At 35.9% G+C, this 24,844-nt stretch overlaps 1 protein-coding gene across 2 annotated transcripts in view; it reads right to left on the bottom strand.

The window, feature by feature from the left end:
* The window catches only part of PLPP1 (phospholipid phosphatase 1), a 113,651-nt gene extending 108,123 nt beyond the window's left edge, over positions 1–5,528 (bottom strand). The window contains exon 1 of one of the 2 annotated variants that reach the window (XM_074282503.1): positions 5,043–5,528. In XM_074282503.1, the coding sequence (XP_074138604.1) occupies positions 5,043–5,100 (58 nt within the window). In that variant the 5' untranslated portion in view covers positions 5,101–5,528. The remainder of the gene's footprint in view (positions 1–5,042) is intronic. The other variant, XM_074282504.1, reaches the window with a different exon arrangement.
* Positions 5,529–24,844: the final 19,316 nt, after the last annotated feature.

Below are 24,844 nucleotides of genomic sequence, written 5' to 3'. Positions count from 1 at the left end.
ATAGGATTTGCCCCAAATCATCTCACTGTTGAAAAGAGCCATGTCCATTACAGCTGATCATCACAAAATCTTCTTGTTGTTGTATACAACGTTTTCTTGGTTCTACTCACTTCACTTAGCATCAGTAATCTCTCTAGGCCTTTCAAACCCAGGTATTGCTCTTATTTCTTTTTGGTATGGGGAAATATTTTGTTTTACAAACTAAGGGTTCGACCTGCATATATAGCACTGAAATATTCTTATTTTTGAGTTTCTGATAAAACCAATTGTATTATTTCCATATTCTTATTTTCCACTTACATAGGGGGAGATCTGGGAAAGGGAGACATAGAAGAAAGAATTCAGAAATATAACTAGTTATAGAAATAATTATAAACAAATAGGGATAGAACACCACAATCTGCAGTAATTGGGCACTCCCCAGACTGGCTGAGAGTCACAGGATGCAGAAACAGCAAATGGGCCCAATACAGCATGACCAGGTGATTAGTTGTAGTAAAGATGACACAAAAGATGCTCCTGATAGAAGACAGAAATAGCTAAATTGTAGCTAAACAGAAAGCATGAAAAATTTAAATAGTGCCTAATCTTCCCCCACCCACCCCCACCCCATCAATATGTGTGTGTCTATCATGTATATGTATGTATGTGTTATATTCTTTTTCCTTGAGAAACTTTTATGATCTGCCATGTGAGGCATAAATGAAAGAAGGAACAAATATCAAAACTAGAAGTCCAGTAATAGTAGTCTGACAAGAAGATATAAAATAAAAGAGATTAGAATATAACAGATCTCTGAAATTAGGAGACAAGAAAGCTCAAAAAATGCTCAGAGGCTCTAACCTTAGGCTGCAGGATTAGAGATCAAAGTAATTTTAAAACTAGTGAAATGCTGAAAATATTGAAGTACAATGAAAAAGTCTCCTGAACTTGCTTTAAAAAGATGCTCTCTGGTGGCACTGGAAACTGCCTCAAATAAGGCCACTAAGCTAGATTTTCACAGCTATTTGTCTATTCTTTAGGGTTACTGAGAGAAAAATACCTATTGTCTTTCTTAAAGAAACTTCATAGTAGATCCTATCTCACACCTACAATGTAAAGTTGTTGCTGTCCTTTGTTATCGAAGAGGACATTCAACTATTCATTTAGAAAATGACTTCCCTAGAGGTTAGAATAAAGTTACAATGTGTCCAACTATGGATGATCAGATCAGTACACTCAGAATGCTTTGCTATAAGTCAGACATAAATAATCCATATGAACATTTGGGATAGATTCTCTAAACTTGTATATATATTTTGGCGCCACTTAAATTTTACTTTGCTCATAGAGCACAGCACCTTCTCTGATGAGGTCACCTGATTGGGGCAATCCTCCTATGTCACACAATAATTCCAAAGTTCTTCAGAGAGACCCTGAGGGTGTCCTTGTATTGCTTTTTCTGACCACCATGTGAATGTTTCCCCTGTGTGAGTTCTCCATAAAACAGTCTTATTGTTAAAAGTAAGTTTGACATTCAAACAATGTGGCCAGCCCATCAGAATTGTGCTCTCTATGGTGGAAACAATATGAGGTAATGTTCTGTCAGAAAAAGAATATCATGCCTTTTACTGAATATGAGCACATTGCTCACCCTTACTTTCTGATAGGCTAATTTTCTAGTATATAGTTTAAGAGATTGGAGGCTCTGCAATGTTTATATGACACAAAACATCAACAATGAGTAGGAAGGAAAAAAAGATAAAATTCATATTTTTGTGGAATAAGGAATTCAAAACAATAATCTTAAAATTTGCCATGATCACCCAAGTATCTCTCAAGTCCCAACTGGTAGCAAGTTAAGGTTTAAAAATTCCACTATCTAGCAGTTATACTCGGGATTTAGGAGTGGAAATCCCCATCTAATAGTACTATGTTATACCCAATGATCACTTCTTCCTTCAAAATGCTTAGCTCTCCAGTAAAATTCTAGGACAAAATCTCCTACTGAATCCAGGGCAATCTCCAAATCATCTGGATTTATATCTAACCACTGGACTCCAAAGGCTCTGGAAGAGAAAGTGAGACTGGAGATCTCACATGACCAATTCACCTCCCATAAGTCAAGGTCCTCTTGGAAAACAAGACACAATAACAAAGGACAGTAGTATTCATTTCAATAGAATCTAAAAGATTTTTTAAGTGCCTACCATATGCAAAATAAAGTCTCAAGGGATATGCAAAGTCATGACTCTTACCCTCTGGATTCAAAGAACACATATTCACAATAGAACAAATACCACGTGATCTTTTTTTTAGTTATTTAAAAGAGCCAGAAAAAAAGTTATTAATAGAAACAATTCAGAAATTATCCTGTAGAGAACATTATACACAGTAACAGCAAGACCGTGTGATGATCAACTATGATAGACTTCTCTCTTCTCTGCAATATAGTGATCCAAGACAATTCCTATAGGCTTGGTATAGAAAATGCCATCAGCATCCAGAGAGAGAACTATGAAGTCCGAATCTGGATCAAAGCATACTATTTTCACTCCTTTTTTGTTTGCTTGCTTTTTTCTTTCAAGGTTTTCCTCCTTTTGTTCTGATTTTTCTTTCTCAACATAATTAATGTGAAAATAGATTTTAAATGATTGTACACATTTAACCTATATTGGATTGCTGTCTTGGGGAGGAAGGAGGTAAGGAGAAAAAAATTTGAAACTCCAATCCTTACAAAAATGAATGCTGAAAACTATCTTTACATGTAATGGAAATAATAGAATACTGTTGAGAAGGAAAAATGAAATCATCCTATTAAAGACTGGCAATTTTCTTTTTTTATCTTTCTTTTTAAAAATTTATTACTCTTTTTTAATCCCCAAACAACTTCCCTCTTCTACTCAACATAATTCTGGGATTCCAATCTCCTGCTCTAGGCAGATTTGTTCTCTGGGAATAAAAAATAAATTTAATATTAACAATAGCAAAGTGCCATAAAATGCATTCTGAAATTGACCCAAATACTTTTAGGATTAGAGTTCACTGTTCTCTTTCATTAGTTTAGATAATGAAGATTTAATTCTATTCATGCACATTCTAACTGGAGCAGTCAATTATAGTAAGGTTCCAATTACAGTAAAGGGAAGACTATGAAAGTAAATCCAGGACCATTTATTTGCCATTTCTTCAGAAATACTTCAAAGTACTTTAAATAATACATGTAAAAAAGGTGGGAAGTAATGGCATTCAAAATCGATCAAGCAGCACATCTTCTAAGGGAAAAATGAGATTTATTTTTCTAAAACATGTTTAACCATCCTGTGCTTTTGGTGAAAGCCATCTCCAACACAATCTTATATTTTTGAGAACTGTTTTAACATCTCTTGTGTCTGAAATCTCGAAGAGCAAATCCTTAAATTTTAATTACAAACTCCATGAAGTCATGACTACATTTTAATTATCTTTCTCTAGTGCTTTGGATGGTCAAAATATTACATTTTAAATATCTTACCCAGTGAGGAATCAGGAATGCATCTGGTGACAAGGAATGCTGTACAACCCATCTACTTTAGTCTAAACTGGAGAGCTAATTCTCCTTCCAAACTCCTTTTTATATCCCATAAGAATGCCATCCATCCATATACACCCAAAAGTTTCAAACAAAAGGTTTGCCTTTTCCAGATACAGAGTTCACAAGAAACTGCTTTATATCAGATGCTTTTGTAATTTATTAAGAAGTCCTCACATTGAAGGTTTATGCCATCCTCTCAACACCTTCCCATATCCCCAATCCAGCTAATTTTAGCTCCGACAGATCAACAAAGAGGAAGAGCAGGCAACCCGGGGAGAACATAACACTTCCATCAGGAAAGCACAACGCCCAGCCAAAGAATTTATACAGCTCCTGGTGAGCTGTCAAAGAAGAGATGGAAAGCTACGCCACGGCCGGATCTGCAGAACGGAGACAGCAGGTCTGGGGCACACAGGAATCAACCACCACCTCTGTCCCTCACCCAGGCCCGATAACTTAGTTAAGAAAATTTTAGATTTTCAGAATGTCTAAGAGAGTTAATTCTTCCCCAAAATGAGATGATTTGGGCCCTTCTGTTATGTTATTTGGGAGTTCCCAGAGCAGTAACTCTCCACTGTTTTTGCAAACTGAATCTGATTAGCCAGTGACCAGTTTTCTCCAGTTTAAAAAAAAAAAGGGGGGGGGGGAGTGTTGTGAGTCTTTTGACAGATTGATTGTTCTGCCTTGTTTGAAAGGAGTGGAAAGAGTGGATCAGAGGAAATGGGGAGGAGAGGTCACATAAGGTGATTAGTGCCAAGGTGGTCGCAGCTACATCCTCACACGTTGGGTGGGAGAGGGAGATGGGAGTTCTGGGAAGGGAAGGCAGACTGCAGGGTTGGAGCCAGAGATCAGGGCAGCAGCTCTCACAAGCACAGAAGCAGAGAAGGTCTCATACACACAGAAGCTGCATAGAGAAGCCGTAAGTTACACAGTTATTCAGACACCACTGTAAAATGCAAGCGATACATTTTCACACTCCCAATCCTCACTTAACAGACACCTCCCGAGACATGCACCCCGATGCACAATCACACGAACCAGAAACCGCAACGCACGCAACACAAACTTTCACGCTTGCCCACCTTTATGCACCCGCACCCCCAAATGCATGCAGCCCACTTACACTTCTCCACACAACTCTCCGAACCATGCACGCGGGCGAGCATATTCACCCCCACACACACAAACCGCAAACAAATCCCCCTCGGAAGAGATCACACACATCACCACCAGGTACACCGCCCATTCCGAAGCACGAATGTGTCCGCGCACGTACAGCACACACAAGCACCCGCATCCCGAATGCATGCAGCCCACTTACACGCTCCCCAACTCACCCTTCACACACACCCCCCCATGTGCACACGGAGGCGCGGGGACACACACGCGCGCCCGCTCCCGTGCGGCGCAGGACAAGCTGAGCCGAGCGCCAGCAGCAGACAGGGCAGCGCTGCGGAGGAGGAGGCGGGCTGGCGCCGCACATACATACCCAGGAACAAGCAGACCATGTCCAGGGCCACGAACGGCAAGCGGGTCTTGTCGAACATGGTCTCGGGCCCCGGGGCGGCCGCACGGCGGGGCGGCCGGGAGGGACGAGAAGCGGCTCGTGCGGCAGCGCCGGACAAACAGCAGCCTCCGCGGGCCGGGGCCGGGGACTGCGGGCAATCCCCGAGTGACGGCTCCTCCCGAGGGCAGGGCCAGCGCTCCGCACCGAAGCAATGGCGCCTTGAGAGCCCGGAGTCCCCCCGCCAGCCCGGGCCGCGCTCCAGCCGCAAGAGGTCGAGCTCCCAGCCTCCGCACCCCCCGCCCTCCGGAGCGATCTGCGGCAGGCCCCGCTCCTGGGCTCCCACTTTAAGGATGGGAAGCCGCGGGGAGGAGAAAGGCGGCTCCGGCCCCTCCCCACTTTCTTCGCTCCCTCCCTCCCCGGAGCTAGCCCCGGCCGGCGCCTGTGCACTTAAACTAGGACTCCGGCACCCCGCGAGAGGCGGGGCGGGAACCTGAGAAAGGGGGCGGGGATAAGAAAAAGGGACCAATCAGAGAGGACTTCTTCTCCCATCGCCTTCATTTGCTCCAGTTCCATTTGATTAAGTACGTACCAGTCAGACGTAAGGAAAGAGAGCCAAGCTTGGGGTCGGGAGAACTGAGGTTCTCGGCCGGATCTCCTCGCCTTCTCTCTCCGAGACAGGGGCCGGATTTGTGTAGCTGCAGGATCGCTCCATGGTTTCCTGAGAGGGCGAGGAAAGCGGGAGCTAAGCTTCGTGTGGGCCGCAGGCTGAGGGGAGAATACTACCTCCGTTTCCATGGAAACACTCTCCACCACTCCCTGCACCAGAAGGGAGAGGGTCGAGTAGGCGGGGCTAGAAAATTCCCCGGACGCCCAGAGAGCCCGCGGGCCAGGGCACGGCGGCGTCAGTCTCTTCCTCAGTAAAATGGGGTTAATGATACTTCTCAATCCACCGCTTGGGTCTAGTAACTCCGAATTATAATGAATAGCAAATGAGATAATCCTTGTTAAACACATTCTGCAAAAACAATGAATACATAATTCTTAGTTTTGTTTTTTTTTTAAGTTTGTAAAGAATGAGAGAACACTAGAAATATGAACAAATTACCTTTACTTCCCTTTCTCCCCCCTCCCCCTTTTAATAAACCTGTGGACTTCGGCCTATTGGTAAACATATGCTAGCGTATGGGAAAAACAAGGAAAGCAATTACTAGGTTGAGACTTTGTTCCCTTGGGAAGAATTGAAGATAAAAAATAGATCCATAAATGAGTGAACAGATCAATCCCAACTGGCATTCCAATACCTAAAGTTTCATTCTCTCTGGTTTCGTACAGAAAGCAATCAGTGAAACGCTGAGAAAAAGGGATGAACCTAAAAGGGCGTAGCCTGCAAACAATGGCGTTTACCGGTTAATTGGGGGTTGTTTTTCTTGGAGGGCAGCTAGAATTATGCAATTCTTGGTGATGTCTGAATTAAGGTTAAATTGGTGGTTCTAACAGCATGAACCTGTTCATCGCACGACAGCAGATGTTGTGACAATTTAGTTCCTTTCAACTGGAGTAGATCCCCTTGACAGAATATTACACAAGAGGTAGTCCCCTTTTTGCTTGAAAGTCTCCACATAGAGGAAACCCACTTCCTCCAGACCTATTCCACTTTGCAATATTTCTAATTGTTACGAAGGTTTTCCTTATATCAAGTCTAAATCTGCTCCTTCTAAAATTCCCCCCTTGTGGCCAAACAGAGCAAAGTTTATTCCATATCTTTACATGAAAGCGCTTCAAATACTTGAAGGTCACAGTATGACGAGATTTAGATCTTGCAAAGTTTTCTAATCCACTGATACGCAGAGAGGTTACGTAATTTGTCCAGTCATCCAGGTAGAAAGCAGCAGAAACAACATTTGAACTCAGGTCCTCTATTTAATTACACAAATTTATACCTGTTTTTAATTCATCCATTCAATGCTTCTATCCATTCTTATGTTCTTCAAATCTATAGCTCACTACCAGAAGCGGTATGTAATCCAAACGATGGCTTCTACAGTTTGGTTTGAAACAACTTCCAGAGTGATGTAATTTGATTTGAAATTATAATACGGATTCTACCAGGAAGAGATATTTCACTTTACCAAAAGCCCAAACGAAACAAAAAGCGAAGTGGTTCTTGCAGATGTAACCATATATTTTGCTTATTTCAATTTTTATGTGTGTGATCCCCATCTAGACTACAGTAAAAGGAGAAAGTAAGCAAGGACATTGAAATGGAAAGGGAAATGGAAAACAAATACCCTCTGAACAATAATAGACTGCCGTCACTCTGGAAAGTGTAAGAGATTTAAATACCTTAATTGAGTGTGAAGCAAGATGCTGAGCTAGCCTGCAAGCCATAGACTACTTTTATACCTTTATAGGCATTCTTAAAGTACCTAGCCACTGGTCCTTAAGATTCCTGAGGGAATTTGGCTAGAGGAAATGATTCCTTGGAAACTAAACGCCCCAAAGCCAGTGTCTTTTTTTTTTTTTTTTGTCTAGGACTCTCTTTGGGAGGCTGGTGAAAACTAAGAATTCCTCAGAAATAAGTTTTAAAATGCATAACATTTAGTCTTGTGTAATATTTAATATTACAAGAGAAACCAATTATATTTAGTTATTTTAAAAGTCATTAAACAATCTTTTAATTGCCACATCTGATGGCATTTTCTCAATCCTCATCCTTTTTGACCATTCTACAGTTTCCACTGTCGCAGCCTTTGACCCTCTTCTCTTTCAGGTTTGAAGTTGTACTCTCTCCTGGTTTTATCTATCTAACTTCTTTGCTTGATCTTCATCCGGATCATGCTCACTAACAGTAAGTGTCCTGTTTCTCTCACTCCTGGACTCTTCTCCCCCCCACTAGACAATTTCACTTGGCAATCTCATTGTCTCCCATGGAATTCAATTATCATCTCCATGCTAATGATTCTGAAATCTTATATCTCTAACCTTTCTGGTGATCACCACTGTTTAATTGCCTATTGAACATCTAGAAATGGATGTTCTTTTGACCTATTAAATTCAACATGTCCAAAACTAGACTCATTAGCAGAACTTCCCCTCTTCCCAATTTCACTATTACTATTGAAAATGTCACCCTCTTCCCAGTCACCTAGCCTCAAAACCCATAGTTCATCCTCAACTCCTCCCTTTCTCTCACCTCTCAGAATCCAATCTGTTGCCAAGGATTGCTGACTTTACCTTCCTGACAGTTCTATCACATTCCTTCTTTTTTCGAACACTAACAACTCTTTTGCAAATTCCCATCACCTCAAGCCTGGACTATTGGAAGGGACTATCTGCTTCTGGACTGCTAGCCTCATGTCACTGCCACTCTAATCCACCCTCCACTCAGCTCTCAAAATAATCTTAGCAAAGAAGAGCTGACTGACCATGAACTGATCACATCATCTCTGTACTCAATAAAATCTGGTAGTTCCCAGAAGGTTTGACCTTCATGATCAAATATAAAAGCCTGTATTTGATGTTCAAAACCTTTCATAACTTCTCCCTTTACCTTTCTCATTTTACTGTCTTTTATCCAGCGACACTAATTTTCCTTTGTTCCTTAAACAAGACATTTCCTCTTTCAACTCTGAGCATTTCACAATCTATCTCCAATGCCTGAAATGCCCTCTTGCCTCTCTGGCTTTCCTTTTCCCAGGCTTCCCTTAACTCCCAGGTAAAATCCAACCATGCATTGTTTAAACCTTTCCCAATCCCTTTAAATTCTAGTGTTTTTCCTCTGTTGATTATTTCTAATTTACCCTGCATATAATTTCTTTGTACATAATTGTTTGCATCTTTTGCTTTTTTTTTGTTTGTTCATTTTTTGGTTGTGGGTTTTTTTTCCCCCAGCATTTAATGTTTACTGAATGACCAACATATAATTTTTTTTTAAATTTTATTTATAATTTTTTGACAGTATATATGCATGAGTAATTTTTTTATAACATTATCCCTTGTATTCATTTTTCCAAATTATCCACTCCCTCCCCCCGATGACAGGTAATCCCATACATTTTACATGTGTTACAATATAACCTAGATACAATATATGTGTGTAAATACCATTTTCTTGTTGCACATTAAGTATTAGATTATGAAGGTATAAGTAACCTGGGTAGAAAGACAGAAGTACTAACAGTTTACATTCAATTCCCAGTGTTCCTTCTCTGGGTGTAGTTGTTTCTGTCCATCATTGATCAACTGGAAGTGAGTTGGATCTTCTTTATGTTGAAGATAACCACTTCCATCAGAATACCTCTTCATACAACATTGAAGTGTACAGCGATCTTCTGGTTCTATTCATTTCACTCAGCATCAGTTAATGTAAGTCTCTCCAAGCCTCTCTGTATTCCTCCTGCTGGTCATTTCTTACAAGCAGTAATATTCCATAACCTTCATATACCATAATTTACCCAACCACTCTCCAATTGATGGACATCCATTCAACTTCCAGTTTCTAGCCACTACAAAAAGAGCTGCCACAAACATTTTGGCACATACAGGTCCCTTTCCCCTCCTCAGTATTTCTTTAGGATATAAGCCCAATAGCAGCAATGCTGGATCAAAGGGTATGCACAGTTTGATAACTTTTTGGGCATAGTTCCAAATTGCTCTCCAGAATGGCTGGATTCTTTCACAACTCCACCAACAATGTATCAGTGTCCCAGTTTTCCCACATCCCCTCCAACATTCATCATTATTTGTTCCTGTCATCTTAGCCAATCTGACAGGTGTGTAGTGGTATCTCAAAGTTGTCTTAATTTGCATTTCTCTGATCAGTAGGGATTTGGAACACTCTTTCATATGAGTGGATATAATTTCAATTTCATCATCTGAGAATTGTCTGTTCATATCCTTTGACCATTTATCAATTGGAGAATGGTTTGATTTCTTATAAATTAGGGTCAGTTCTCTATATATTTTGGAAATGAGACCTTTATCAGAACCTTTAACTGTAAAAATATTTTCCCAATTTGTTACTTCCCTTCTAATCTTGTTTGCATTAGTATTGTTTGTACAGAAACTTTTTAGTTTGATGTAATCAAAATCTTCTATTTTGTGATCAATAATGATCTCTAATTCTCCTCTTGACCAACATATAATTTTTAAAAAAATAACTTCACAGATAAGTTAGGATCTCATGCCCCAAAATAATAGAAGCAATCCCTTTTTATTCCCACTCTTTAAAAAAATGTTTTTTTGGAGATTCTTGACCTTTTTTGGTAACCTCCATATGAATATTGTCATTATTTTTCACAGTTTGTAATCTTTTGGTAGTTTGATTGGTCTCCCATTAAATAAGTAAATTAATGTAGGTAGTAATGTTATTTTTATTATATTGAATCACACTATCCATGAACAAATAATATTTTTCTGATTATTTAGGTTACAGTCAACAAGCACTTATTAAGCATTTACTTTGCTAGGCACTGTGCTAAATGCAAGGAATACAAACATAAGTAAAAAGGAAAGCAGTGCCTGTCCTTAAACTTAAGGAGCTTATATTCTAACCAAGAAAACGTCAAAGAAATCAGGGTGGGAGGCTTGGGGGAGGGGGAGGAGAAGGGGAAGGAAAGAAGAAGGTACCAAGTCATTGAGGATAATGGTAAAGTTCAAAAAACAAGACGGCACATGGGAGATGAAGGAATGGCTGACTGGAGTACCTTCCTTAAACACAGGTTGTGGGAAGAGTTTCCTAATTAGAAGGAGGAGCCCAGGGGCAGGAGGTATTTCCAAGATTTAAGTTCCAGGGTTGAAGTGAACTTCCCAGATGACCAGGTTTCTGGAGCATGATGGAGAAGTCTACAAGAGTGCACTCTGATGAGAAATCAACCAACCAATCAACATTAAACACCTAATGTATACAAGTCACTATGCCAAATAATAGAAACATTTAAAAAAAAAAAAAAAAAGGGCAAAGACACCTATCCTCAAGGAGCTTACAGTCTAATGGAAAAGACAACAAACGCAAACATATAAAAAGCAAATTATATACAGGTTAAATATAAATAATTAGCAGAGGAAAGGCTCTAGAATTTAAAGGGGATGGGGAAAGCTTCCAGTAAAAAGAACAAGAGTCTGTTTTTCTGTTAACAATGTCTTGCTTTTACATAATTCTTGTGAATATGTAGGTAGATGGATACCCAAGTATTTTATCCATTCTGCAATTATTTTTAATGGAATTTATTTTCCTATTCAGTTTTATTGATATTATATAGAAATGTTGATGATTTTTACGAATTTGTTTTGGATTCTGCAATTTACTGAAGTTATTATTTTAATTAATTTTACTTACATCATATCTGTTAAAAATGGTCTCTTCTTAATCTACTTTTTTTTTCTTGTCTTCTCACTGCTATAGCTAGCATTTCTACTACTATGTTAATTAGAAGTTATAACAATGGATAATCTCATTTCATCCTTGGTTTTACTGAAAAAAATTCTAGCTTAACCCCAGGACATATAATATTGTATCCTATTTATCACTTAAGGAAATATGTTTGTTTCTGTTTTTAAATTTTTTAACAGAAATAGATATTACATTTTATTTTTGACAAAAATTTTTTTGTGCAGCTATTTCTAGAATCATGGTTTTTATTGGTTTTGTTCATATTATGGTTAAGTTCATAGTTTTTCTAATATTAAACTAACTCTGCCTTCCTACCATACATAACCTTTGTGATATGTTGTCTCAGTCTTTTTGTTAATATTTTATTTAAAATATTCAGTGTTCATTATGGATATAGGTCTGGTTTATGTCTCTAGACATCTATTGTTGAAGGAATTTTGTAGGATCCCCCTTTGAAAAAATTATTTTTTCACAGTTTACATAATATTGTAAAGTCCATGAATGTTTGACAGAATTCATTTGTGAATCTACCTGGTCTGAAGATGTTTGTTTTGTTTTTGTTTTTGTTCTTCCCTTCAGGAATTAGCTTATGGCTTGCTCAATTTTTTTTTTTTTTTTTTTTTTTTTTTTTTTTTTTTGAGATCAAGTAGCACAAATTAGCTATTGTTTTCTCATTTGGGGTATTTTATATTTTTCTAGATATTTAGTTTAGTTAAATTGTTAGTTTTATTGGCATACAGTTGGACAAAATAGTTTCTAATAATATTTTTGTTTCTTCACTTGTGAATTTTTCTTTTTAATTTTTGATACTTTATTTTTTTCTTTCTTCTTTATAATCTAATTAGCTAATGATTTATTTTGCTGTTTTTTTAAACAGCTCTTAGATTTATTTATTAATTCAATGGAATTTTTCATTTCAATTTTATTAATTTTTTCTTTGATTTTTTTTTCCAGTTCTTTTCTGATGTTCAATTGGAGTTTTTCAACAAGTTGGTTTTCTAGATATTTGCTTGTTTTTTAATTTGCATTCCTAATTCAGTGATTTGTATTTTCTCTTTTTTTGGTTATGAAAGTGTGGAGAGATATGTTTCCCCCTCAGGACAGCTTTAATTCATTCTAAAATATGAGGGTAAGTTGTTCCATTATTATTATTATTATCTTTAGTGAAACTATATCTCATTTCTTTGATTTATTTTTTGACTCACCAGTTCTTTAAGATTAAGTAATTTATGCACATATTTAACATATATTGGATTACTTGCTGTCTGGGAGAGGGGATGAGAGGAAGGAAGGGAGAAAATTTTGAAATACACATTTTTGCAAGGGTGAATGGTAAAAACTATCCTTGCATGTATCTTGAAAATAAAAAGCTATTGTTTTATTAATTTCTAGCTGATTTTTAATTCTTTTTTAATGACCTTTCTTCAGTATAATTTGTATTGCTGTGTGATTAGCAAAGGATGTGTGTAATATTTTTGGCATTTGTCTGTGAGGTTTTAAAATCATAAAATATAATCATTTTTTATAAAGGTGCTATAAATATATATATATATATATATTCCCTTCTATTTTAATTTAATAATTACCAAGGCTCTAATATATCTGTTTTTTTCTAAGATTCTCCCCAGATCTTTACCTTTTTTCTTCCTTTATTTCTTTGTTAGAGTTATTGAGGTCTAAAATAGGTAAACTGAGGTTCCACTATTCTAGTTTTAACCTATCTATAATTTATGAAAGTTTACTGAAGGAAAGGAGCTTTTAAGCTTTTAAGAACTAACCATTTAAGAAAGACTCTTCTCCCATTTCGAAGACAAAGAGCTGTGGCTCCAAAGGAATCAAAAGAAAGAAAATTCTGTCAATTCCAAAAACAAGAGTAATTTCTCCAGCTGAAAAGTTTTTTGTTTTTGTTTTGTTTTGTTTTTAACACCTAGCCTAAAGAGAAAACAGTACTACTAAGTACTAGCCAAGCCAATCCCTGAAGTGGAAAAAAGACTGAAGATGCCATTGAGGAGAAAGCCTAGGAAATGGATCTATCCATCCAATGAAAATTCTGAGACTAGGCCAGTGGCCTATCAGTCCCAGGGCAGGTTCCAGACAATCTCCCAGCCCAGTCCAAAAGCAGAGTCTGATAAGAGGCCATCACAGTCACCTAGTGATATACCCAGCACAGCCCAGCATCACATTGCCCTGACTCATAGTGAACTCTAAGAGGATGAAGCACAACTGAGCCAAGGTTCTCTCAGAGACACAGCTCAATGGATGTCACCCATCACCCATAATGGGGGCTAATGTACCAGCCATACCCAAGATGGTACCCCTAGAACCTGAAAGTAGAAGCAGCTATCTCTCCGTAGACTCAGTCTTCCACTGTCAATGTGCATTGGGTGAATGAGTCCCAAGAATAGTGTTGGGGAGGAATAGTTACATGAGATAAACAATTCACTGTCAAACAAAATTTCTGTCACCTTACTGAATCCTATAATGTATATGATATCCAAATTTCATAAAAATTTGCTATAATTGTTGAGGAGAATGCAAACATTTTTAAAACAGACCTGTTTTTCCATCTTAAGCCTTCTCCTAGATTGGTCTTGCAAAAAAGTCCACAATGTTGAATATAAGCCAAAAAGAATATTAAAAAGTGGCTATCACCTAAGTCTTATCTTTTCCTGGTTAAGACGTTCTTTTCTTTCATTTTTCTTATGGCATTGTCTTTAGGTGTTTCACCATCTTTTATCAGTCCCAGTGGTTACCATCTAGGTTACCAGTGTCCTTCCTGAAATTTTAAAAGTGAACACAATATTCCAAATGCAGTCTGGTTAGAACAGAAAATAAGAGAACTGGTTCCATCCTATTCTTGGCTACTTTGCAATTCAATGCAACATCCAAGCACATTGACTTTATTGAAAGGTTGCTGTATCATACTGTATGGTTGCTTTAAAAACCACCGATTCATCCTGAGTTTGCATTTTGCTAAGAACCCCAGATAAACTGCTATCTAATCAAATTTCCCTTATCTTCTGCTTGTAAAGTTGATTTTAGCCCATATATAAGACTTCTCCCAATGCTATTTTATCCAGTTAGAGTTGACCTGGTACTTTAACCTGTTAAGTTCTATTTATTTTCTTGGTTCTACCATCCAGTGTGTTAACTAGCTCTCCCAGCTTTGTATTGCCTGCAAATTAATACAAAAATAATTTTATCCCTTTATCCAAGTTGATAAAAATGTCAAACATTTGTATTCTGAGGCAAACCATACCCTGGGGCACTTTATTAGGGAACTCTTTCCAAGTTGAAATCAAAACATTAATGACTATTCTTCACCATTCAACTAGTTATGAATCCATCTGATTTGTATCAAGTAGCCCACATTTCTCTATCTTTTTCCTAAGAATAGCATGAAATGCTTTGTCAAATGCTCAGCTAAAGAAAACCAGTTAAAATTACATCTAAATATATCTAAATCTAATGACTCTTTTCAAAAAATAAAAAAAGGAAAAGAGGTTAATCTTGTCTGACTTGGGTTTTTTAAAATAAATTTTTGTTAATACTCTTTGCTTTTACATCACTCAAATTCCTATTAGTATTGCTTCCCTTCCCTATCTTAGAAAGCCTTTTTATATAACAAAGAATTTTAATGAAAAAGAAGAGAAAAAAAATTCTAAAATTTGCAAATAAATAATAATTTTGCAAATAAATGCAAAACCTAAGCACACATAGAATAAGTCATGCCCATGGCCCTGCTTAAAAATAGGGTGGGGTATGACCTGTTTTTAATGATACTGGCTGCTTGTGATTACAGCTTCCTTTTCCAGGTATTTACTAACTATCCTATAAAAAAAAATTCTATCATCTTGCCAGGAATAGCTCATTAGCTTTTAATTTATAGACTCTATTCTCCCTTTTTTTGGAAAATGATATTTGCTTCTTGTTTATTTTTTTAATCTGATCTTCATTCTAAAGAGTAAATGATTCAAGGATACTTCCCATGTCAATAAGTATTTTCCTGTCTGCTGTTAATGCCAGTTTCATTCTTGGTATTTTTATTTGGTGCTTGCTGATTCCAGAACCTACCAACTCTTTTCTCTATCAAGTGTTCATAAGACAAAGGCATGTGTCTTCTGTGAAATCTATAAAGCTTTTCCCCAAAAAACTATGTCTTTATTAAAAAAATATATGATTCAATTCCAAAGAACTGAGGATGAAGCTTACTACCCACCTCCTAACAGAAATGTGATGTGCAAAAATCTAGAATGAGACCTAGACAATGCAGGGATTTGCTTTTTTTGAGCATATTTGTTACAAGGATTTTTTTTTTCTTTTTTTGTTGGGGATAAGGAAAAAGAAAATAAATGTTTGTTAGTTGAAAAGAAAGTAAGTTTTAAAAAATAATGTATTGACTTTCTGTGTAGTCCAAAGAAACTCTTCTGATTTCTTTATAACCATATAGCAATTTACTGCTTTGTATTGTTAGGCATCTTTTTCCATGGATATTCTCTTCTCTCCAGGGTGTTTACAATGTACACCTTAAGCACAGATGGCTTCATAGGATTGTTGTGAGGAACAACAAAGATATTTCTAAATCCAATTAGCACACAATAGGCATTTAATAAATGTTTCCTTCCTTTTCCCCTAGAATAACTGAGGGCTGGCTATATTCTTTCCTGTTCAGCAAATGAGATAAGGTAGTATTTTTGCCTCAATCACACCCATGATAAAGTGATGCTTTTAGCATCACTGATCAGCTTATCTCTTTTGAAACCCTCTAAGTTTTAAGGCAGCTGCAACAGACTGGGACAATAAGTATTTAATATTCTCCTAAAAAAAATTATAATCCAATAATGGAGACCTCATTATTTTTTTTTAAATTTCCCTTATTCTAATTTTTTTTTCTCAATAATATTTTATTTTGACAGGAAAAAGATAATGACAATGTTGGAGGGGATGTGGGATGTTGGTGGAACTGTGAACAAATACAACCATTCTGGAGAGCAATTTGGAACTATGCTCAAAAAGTTATCAAATATGCATACTCTTTGGCCCAGTAGTGTTTCTCCTAAGAGATCTTTGGAGGGAAATGGACTCACATGTGGGAAAAATATTTGTGGCAGCTTTTTTTTGTAGTGGTAAGAAACTGGAAACTGAATGGATGCTCATCAGATGGAGAATGGCTGAATAAGTTATAGTATATGAATGTTATGGAATACTATTGTTATGTAAGAAATGACCAGCAGGATGATTTCAGAGAGGCCTGAAGAGACTGACATGAACTGATGCTAAGTGAATTGAGCAGAACCAGGAGATCATTGTACAATGCAACAAAATTATACAATGATCAATTCTGATGGACATGGCTCTCTTCAACAATGAGATGATTCAAACCAATTCCAATTGTTCAATGATGAAGAGAGTCAACTAAACTCAGAGAGAGGACTATGAGAAATGAATATGGACCACAACATAGCATTTCCATACTCTCTGTTAATGTTTGCTTGCATTTTTGTTTTCCTTCTCTTCCTTCTCAGGGTTTTTTTTTTTCTTTCTTTTTAGATCCATTTTTTTCCTTGTGCAACAAGATAACTGTATAAATATGTTTACAAATATTGGATTTAACATATATTTAACATTATTTAACATGTATTTGACTACCTGCCATCTAGGGGAGGAGGTGGGACAAGGAGGGGAAAATTTGGAACAGAAGGTTTAGCAATGGTCAATGTTGAAAAATTACCCATGCATATGTTTGTAAATAAAAAGCTATAATAATAATATAAAAATAAAAAATATAAAAATATTTTATTTTTTCAATTACATATAGAGATAGTTTTCAACATTTTATTTTTATCAATTAAGTTTATTTTATTTCTTTAGATTGAAACTGTGGGATGTTTTGTTGTTGTTTTTATTGTGTTGTTTTTTTTTTTTTTTCAGTGTAGGAAGCTGACAGTGAATCACTTCATCTCCCAATGCAGGAAGGCACCTTCTCTGTAAAAAAAAAATATATTTTTTTTTCTCAATAGTATTTTATTTCTCTAATTACATGGAAAGACAGTTTTCAACACTCCCTTTTGTAAGATTTCGTATTCTAATTTTTTCTCTCTTTTTCCCTTACCTCCCCCTTCCCTAAGACAGCAAGCAATCTGATAAATAGGTTATATAAGTACAATCATTGCAAATATATTTCCATATTAGTAATGTTGTGAAAGAAAAATTAGAGCAAAAGTGAAAGACCACAGAACTCATTATTTCTTAAATCATGCTGTCTCATTTTAGATAGCTCCCATTTATTAGGAGATTCTTCCTTAAGTTGATCCAAAGATTGTCTCCTTCTGACTTTTACCCATTGATTTTAGTTGATTCATCTGAGACCAACTAGTCTAATCCCTCTTTCACAAGAAAATCCTTGAAATATTTGAAAATGTTTCAAGTATTTGGAAAAATATAATGTAACAAAGCCTTGACCCCACTCACAGAGGCACTGCTATGAAAATATTGAGTAAACCATTAAAAATCTAACTCCCTCAGCATTTCCATGTCAGTGTCTCCTGGGAGGGGCCAAACCCACAATACAATAATATTTTAATACAGCTACCCTATCTTCCCTAAGACTTTTCTTCTCTAAGACTAAATATTCTCAATTCCTTCAATCAGTTTTCTACAGCATTGTCTCAAGTACCCAGAAATACTCTCCTAAACATTCCAGTTCATCAGGGTCCCTCCAGAAAATTTGGCATGGAGAGAGTTTGACATGATATTAAATTTGGGGTCTGATGAACCCAGAATACAGTGAAGTTATCACCTCCCTTATTTTGGACACTATACTTCCTCCATTAATGCTATTAAAAAAAAATTTGGGAAAAGGGTAAGACATGAGTTCAGCCTTGAAGGGCAAAGATTTGGAACATGAAGGGTAAAGAGAGAGGAGAAGAGGGTTGAAAGGACATAAGCATTTACCAAATGCCATAGTGTGCCAGATATTTTACAAATATTATCTCATTTGAGCCTCTCAATAACACGAGGAGATAGGTGCTATTATTATCCCCATTTTGCAGTTGAAGAAAATAGCCTACAGAAGTTAGGTGCCTTCCTCAGGGTTACACAAATGTCTAAGGTTGTATTTGAACTCAGATCATCCTGACTCCAGGGCCAGTGCTCCATATACCTAGCTGCCTCTCATATTCCTTGGAAAATGAACTTGAATAAAGGCACAGAGGAAAGTACAGTTATGTCATATTCATGCAACAGTGAAAAAAGTGGGCTCACTAAAGTAAATAGCCTATGTTGGGGGCAATGACAAATTAGACTGGATAAACAAAAGAAAGTCAAATTATAGAATTGTGAAAGTCACACAGAGGAGTATAGATTTGAATCATCTTGGAAGAAATGCAAACTCCTCTTGGATTTTAGGGTTCTAAAGGAGTTCAAAGATCATCTTGTTCAAGCCTCTTATTTTGATACAAGAAAACTGATACCAGTGGAGCAGGGTGGGGTGGTGAGGGGGAGGTTAGTGATATGTCCAAGATCACACACATAGTAAGTGTCAGAGAAAAGATGGAATATTGTTTAAACACGCTGACTTTAAGGTGAGGGTACAACATCAAAATGGAAAAGATGAAGAAGCAGTAGATGACATGAAATGGGTGCTTGGGCAAGGTTATGACTAGATGTATTTAGCATAGATGGGATAGAGAAACAATAAGAATGGATGAACTCTCCAAGGTAGAATATATTTAGAAAGAAGAGAAAAGAATCTTCCAAAAAAAAATCCCATAATTAACATAACTTAGCTTGTCAGTTTCACTTATGGATTTTGCAAAATATGCTATGTGGAGTCTGATTAACATGGAGGCTACAGAATAAAGCTATTACCTCTGTCACTTTGGATGCCTCTTTCTGTTAATGCAATAAGAAAATTTTGTTAAAGAAAGCTAATTACATGAAAATTTTGACTCTGTGGCACTCTATCTCGTAAGTATATGAATAACAAACCCTCTATCTAAAATAACTTTGCTTCCTTCTGAGTCTAAAATCTTCTCATAGAATTATTAGATTCCCATTGCCTTGTATATGTTAAAATTAAAAGTATAGTTGTTATAATACAAATTATAATTTAAGATGATTTACAGAAGGAAGTACTCCAAATGCGATCTTTTTTTGTCACAGGCCCAGTTGAGGTTAGACAAAGCAAATTTGTGGTATATCTAATTAGCGTGATTTCCTTAAGCTTTGCTTGACAAATGAATGAATGAATCAACCTATGATTAAACACGGACTGCCAAATAGCACAGCTGACCCATATTGAGTCTGAAGTCTACTTTATATGCCTACTCTGTTCAGGTAAATTGCTTCTCCATCTTATACTTGTAAAATCAATTTTTGAACATGTCTAGTATTGTGCATTTATTACTCCTCATTTGATCTTATTAAATTCAACCGAATGTACTAACCTGTCAAGATGTTTTCAGAACCTAACCCTATTGCCAAGTGTCCCCAAGTTTTGTATACTTGCTAAATTAGTAAGTATATCACCTATACTTTTATGTAATTTATTGGTTAAAAAAAAAATCTAAACATAACAGAGCTAAACACAAATCTCTGAGGGCCTTCTTTCAAGTTGAGATCAAATTAATAGTTACCACTCTTGGAGGCCACCCATTTAATTGGTCATGAATATGCTTCCTGTCCAGTCTATATCTCTTTGTTTTGTCCATAACAATAGCATAAAAGCCTTTGCCAAGTGATTTATTAAAATCTAGAGAAGCTATACCTATAGTCTTTCTCATAATCCCCCACTCCAGCAACACTATTCAAAAACGGAAATGAAGCTCATCTGTCTTGACTCATTCTTGATGAAGCCATTTTGATTCTTTCTAATCATAACTTCCTTTTCAGGGTGTTCTCTAATTATCTTTTAATGATACATTCTAGAATTTACCAGTAATTGATGCTTTGCCTTCATTGGTCTGCAGCTTCTAGGCCCTATTTTTTTTTTTTAACTTTTTGTAAAACTAAGACAACATTTTGTGGATTATTGTTTATCATTTATTAATATTGTTTGAACCTAACTTTATGTGGTTAGGAAGTTGTCTAGCCCAAAAGGCTTACTGTAGAGGTCAGGCTGACGTCAGAGACACTCCAGGAAAACCTAATAGTTGTAAAGAAAGTTTAGATTGTTTTGGGTCCACCCAAAATTTTTATTTTGGATTCCCCAAGTTAGATTAACTTCACTGTTGATATACATCTTAAACTGCCTTTCTCCTAGAAACTGTGTACTGCTTAGTTGAGGTCAATAAAGCCTTATGCCCTAATAAATTTCTAAAAATATTTTAGATTTTTGGAATTTGTGTTCCCAAAGATCAACTTTCCCTTATCTGCTCCTATATTAGTTACCTCCATATCCTTTGATGGTGTTAACACAATTTAAAATTTATTTTGTTAATGACTAGGCCAATTAGTGAAAGTTAGCTCAAGTTCCAAATTAAGGTTTCATTTCTAAAACATACAGAGAGGGGCAGCTAGGTGGCGCAGTGGATAGAGCACCAGCCCTGAATTCAGGAGAACCGGAGTTCAAATCTGGTCTCAGACACTTAACACTTTCTAGCTGTATGACCCTGGGCAAGTCACTTAACCCCAGCCTCAAAAAAATAAAATAAAATGAAATATACAGAGAACCAAATTAAAATTATAAGAATATGACATCCCCTAATTGATAAATAGTCAAAAGATATGAACAAGCAGTTTTTAGGTGAATTCAAAGCTATCTATAGTCACATAAAAATTCCCTAAATCATATGAAGAATTTCTCTATTGAAATCACTATTGATTAGAGAAATGAAAATTAAAACAATTCTCAAATACCACCTCAAACCTTTCAGATTGGCCAATAGATGAGAGAAGAAATATGCAAATATTGAAGGGGATGTGTAAAAATTAGGACATCAGTGCTCTGTTGGTACAGTTGTGAAATGATCTAACTATTCTGGAAAGCAATTTGGAACTGTTTTCAAAAGAGTATAAAATTGTGCATATCCTTTGACCCAGAAATACCACTGTTAAGTCTATATCCAAAGAGATCAAAGAAAAAAGGAAAAACACTTATAGGTAGAAAATATTTATAGCAGCTCTTTTTGTGGTGGCAAAAAAATTGGAAATATTCATCAACCAGAGAATGACTAAACAAGTTGTGATATATGATTGTAATAGAATACTATTGTGCTATAAGAAATGAATAGCAAAATGGTTTCAGAAAAACTGGGAAGACATACATGAGCTGACTGAGTAAAATGAGGAGAATCAGCAGAATATTGTAAATAATAACAGCAATTTTGAACAATGATCAATTGTGAATGACAGTTATTTCGATCAATATAATGATTTAAAACACGTTTACTATAGTGATTTTTTTTTTTTAATGAAGTCCACCCATTCTCCAAAAAGATGGAAGTCAATAGGAAAAGGAGGTATACCTCTACAAAATACAGGACTACAATAAACCTGATTTTTAAACGATGTTTTTGTTTTCGAAGAGTTTCAGACATCAAATACACATCTGGGTCAGCATGTGAAGTTTGTCTGAAGGCTCATCCAGCCAAACCTTTTCTTTTCAACAGAAGAAGAAACATTAAATGATTTGCCTAGTTACAAGAGCTGAGCCACGGTCGACTGTCTCCAAGCATCACCTTCTCTCCATGAGGCCTTTCTTTGATCTTAAACAATTTCAAAGGACTCATTCTGAAAAATACTTTCTAGCTCCATAGAAAGAAATGATGGATGAATGAAAACTGAAAAATAACTGAATGAAAATCTAAGCATACTTTTTAAATTTAATATTTTTGGTGCTTTTTTGTTTTTGGCTTGTTTTCTTTTGCAACATGGTTAATTTAGAAATATACTTTACATGATTTAATATGTATGATCTATATTAAATTACTTATTTTTTCAAGGGAAAGGGGAAGAAAATTTGGAATTCAAAATTTAAAAAAATGAATGTAAATTTTTTTACATGTAATTGAGAAGTATTTAATGTAATAAAAATATGTTGAATGAGGAAAAAAAAAAAAAGATGGCCAGCCATTGGGGAGTGCAAATTTTTTATTTTCAGGATTTAACTAATTCATTATATCACTGAACAACTCTGGAATTATACATGATAGAATTCTAACCCAGGTCGTGTTCTTGGAATGGTATATTCTGGGATTGCAGAAAGAGCACATATAATATTTTTCTATTTTTATGTAGTGAAAAGTAGGAGTTATTTTTCAAAACTAGTTTCAAAATTGATGAAAATTTATTATTGGAAGAGATGAATGCATTTTCATTATATACATAGCTCATTGCTAAAATCTGTATAATAATTTGCTTATTTTGATTTCAATCGTATTCACTGAATCCCAAGAATTCAGAAAGTCAAGTTTTAGCTGAATTTGAGTTTGTTAGGCTTAGAGTTACAAACAGCACATTTCTTTGTGATCCTTACCCACTCCTTTTGATTATTGTTACAATTTGCCATTTCTTACTGTTGCCATAAGAAATATAAACATATTTCAAATAGTTTAAAAGGTACTAGATATCAGAGCCTTTACAACATAGGTATACACAGAACATAAGCCAAGTATGTCACCACATCCTAGAATGAATAGTATCATTAGTTCTCCCTGAGAAATGAGAAAGGAAAAGGGCAATCATAACTCTTAGCCCAGGACTTGCCATCATAACTGAGCACATTAGCCCCATATTCTCTATACACTTATGCTCTATACAATTTATAGAAGATGGAATTAATAAAGTAAATATTTTACAGTCAAATGTTGATAATTAACATTTTACTTTTATGTCTTTCCCAATAGTTTATTTTTATACAGAGCTTTAAGAGTTCTGGGACTTTTTCATCAAAACAACCCTGTAAATTAATCATAACTGAAAAATGAAAATTATTTAGACCAATAGATCATTATAGCTTCCTAGATTAGCCATTAATAAGCTCTTTCAGTTAGAGACCTTCCTTTACTTTTCACAGGTTGGCTTTTAAGCACGCAGCTAGGTTGTCTGGTTTTGCTATTAAGAGAATACTCTACTTATCAGTTCCATCTATACCAGACTTTCATTCTTAGTTTTTCTCCTTTTTTGTGTAGATGAAATATGACTTCGACCTTTTCCCTGACTTTATAGACTTACAAAATTTTTCCACCAATTTTTCCACATGAACCAACTTGAAATTTTCCAAAAAGAAGAGTCGGAAAGTGCCGAGTACCAATAGGATGTAGTCAAAGCCCCTGATTAGTAACAAAGAGAAAGAATTAAACAAAACCATCTGACACGTTGACTGAATCTTTTAGCATATGGAAAATCCCAAATTTCTACTCTCTCATTCTCCTGAGATAAAGATGCTATGTTCCACCATTGTCATCTAGAACCAATGTTGGTAACTGAGTTTAAATTGAGTTCAGCCATCTTTAAAGAAAAACAATTTTCTGTTTGTGGCAGCCCTCTTTGTAATGGCCAGAAAATGGAAAATGAGTGGATGCCCATCAACTGGAGAATGGCTGAATAAATTGTGGTATATGAATATTATGGAATATTATTGTTCTGTAAGAAATGACCAGCAGATGATTTCAGAAAGGTCTGGAGAGACTTACATGAACTGATGCTGAGTGAAATGAGCAAAATCAGGAGATCATTATACACAGCAACAACAAGATTATGCGATGATCGATTCTGATGGACATAGCTCTCTTCAATGAGATCATCCAAACCAGTTCCATTTGTTCAGTGATGAAAAGAGCCATTTACACCTAGAGAGAGGACTGTGGGAACTCAGTGTGATTCACAACATAACATTTTCACTCTTTTTGTTTTTGTTTTCTTGCAATTTATTTTGCTTCTCCTTTTTTAAAAAACTGGTTTGATTGGATTTTTCATGTGTGGCACAATAATTATATAAATATGTATGCATATATTGGATTTAACATATATTTCTACCATGTTTAACATGTATTAGACTACTTGCCATCTAGGGGAGGGCATGGGGGAAGAGAAGGGGAAATTGGAACACAAGGTTTTGCAAGGGCTAATATTGAAGAGTTGTCTTCAGATTTGTTTTGAAAAATAAAAGCTTTAATGAAAAAAAAAAGAAAGAAAAACAGTTTTCTTTATACTATTGTAGTCATCATATATAATTTACCCCTGGTTCTGTTTTCTCCTCTCTGCATCAGTACAAACAAGTCTTTTCATGTTTCTATGAAATTCTCCTTATTTAATTCTCAAGTAGATATATATTAGATTTATTTAGATTTAATTCTCAAGTATATCATGCATTCCTTGACAATGTAGACTGCAACCAATCAGTGCTTGTCCAACATGTGCATATTTTGTCTATATTCTCCTAAACATTCAC

Source organism: Sminthopsis crassicaudata, chromosome 1 (genome assembly GCF_048593235.1).
Source record: "Sminthopsis crassicaudata isolate SCR6 chromosome 1, ASM4859323v1, whole genome shotgun sequence".
NCBI classification, from domain to species: domain Eukaryota; kingdom Metazoa; phylum Chordata; class Mammalia; order Dasyuromorphia; family Dasyuridae; genus Sminthopsis; species Sminthopsis crassicaudata.
Note: the sequence above shows the minus strand (reverse complement) of the source record. Positions and strands in the feature narration are given on the sequence as shown.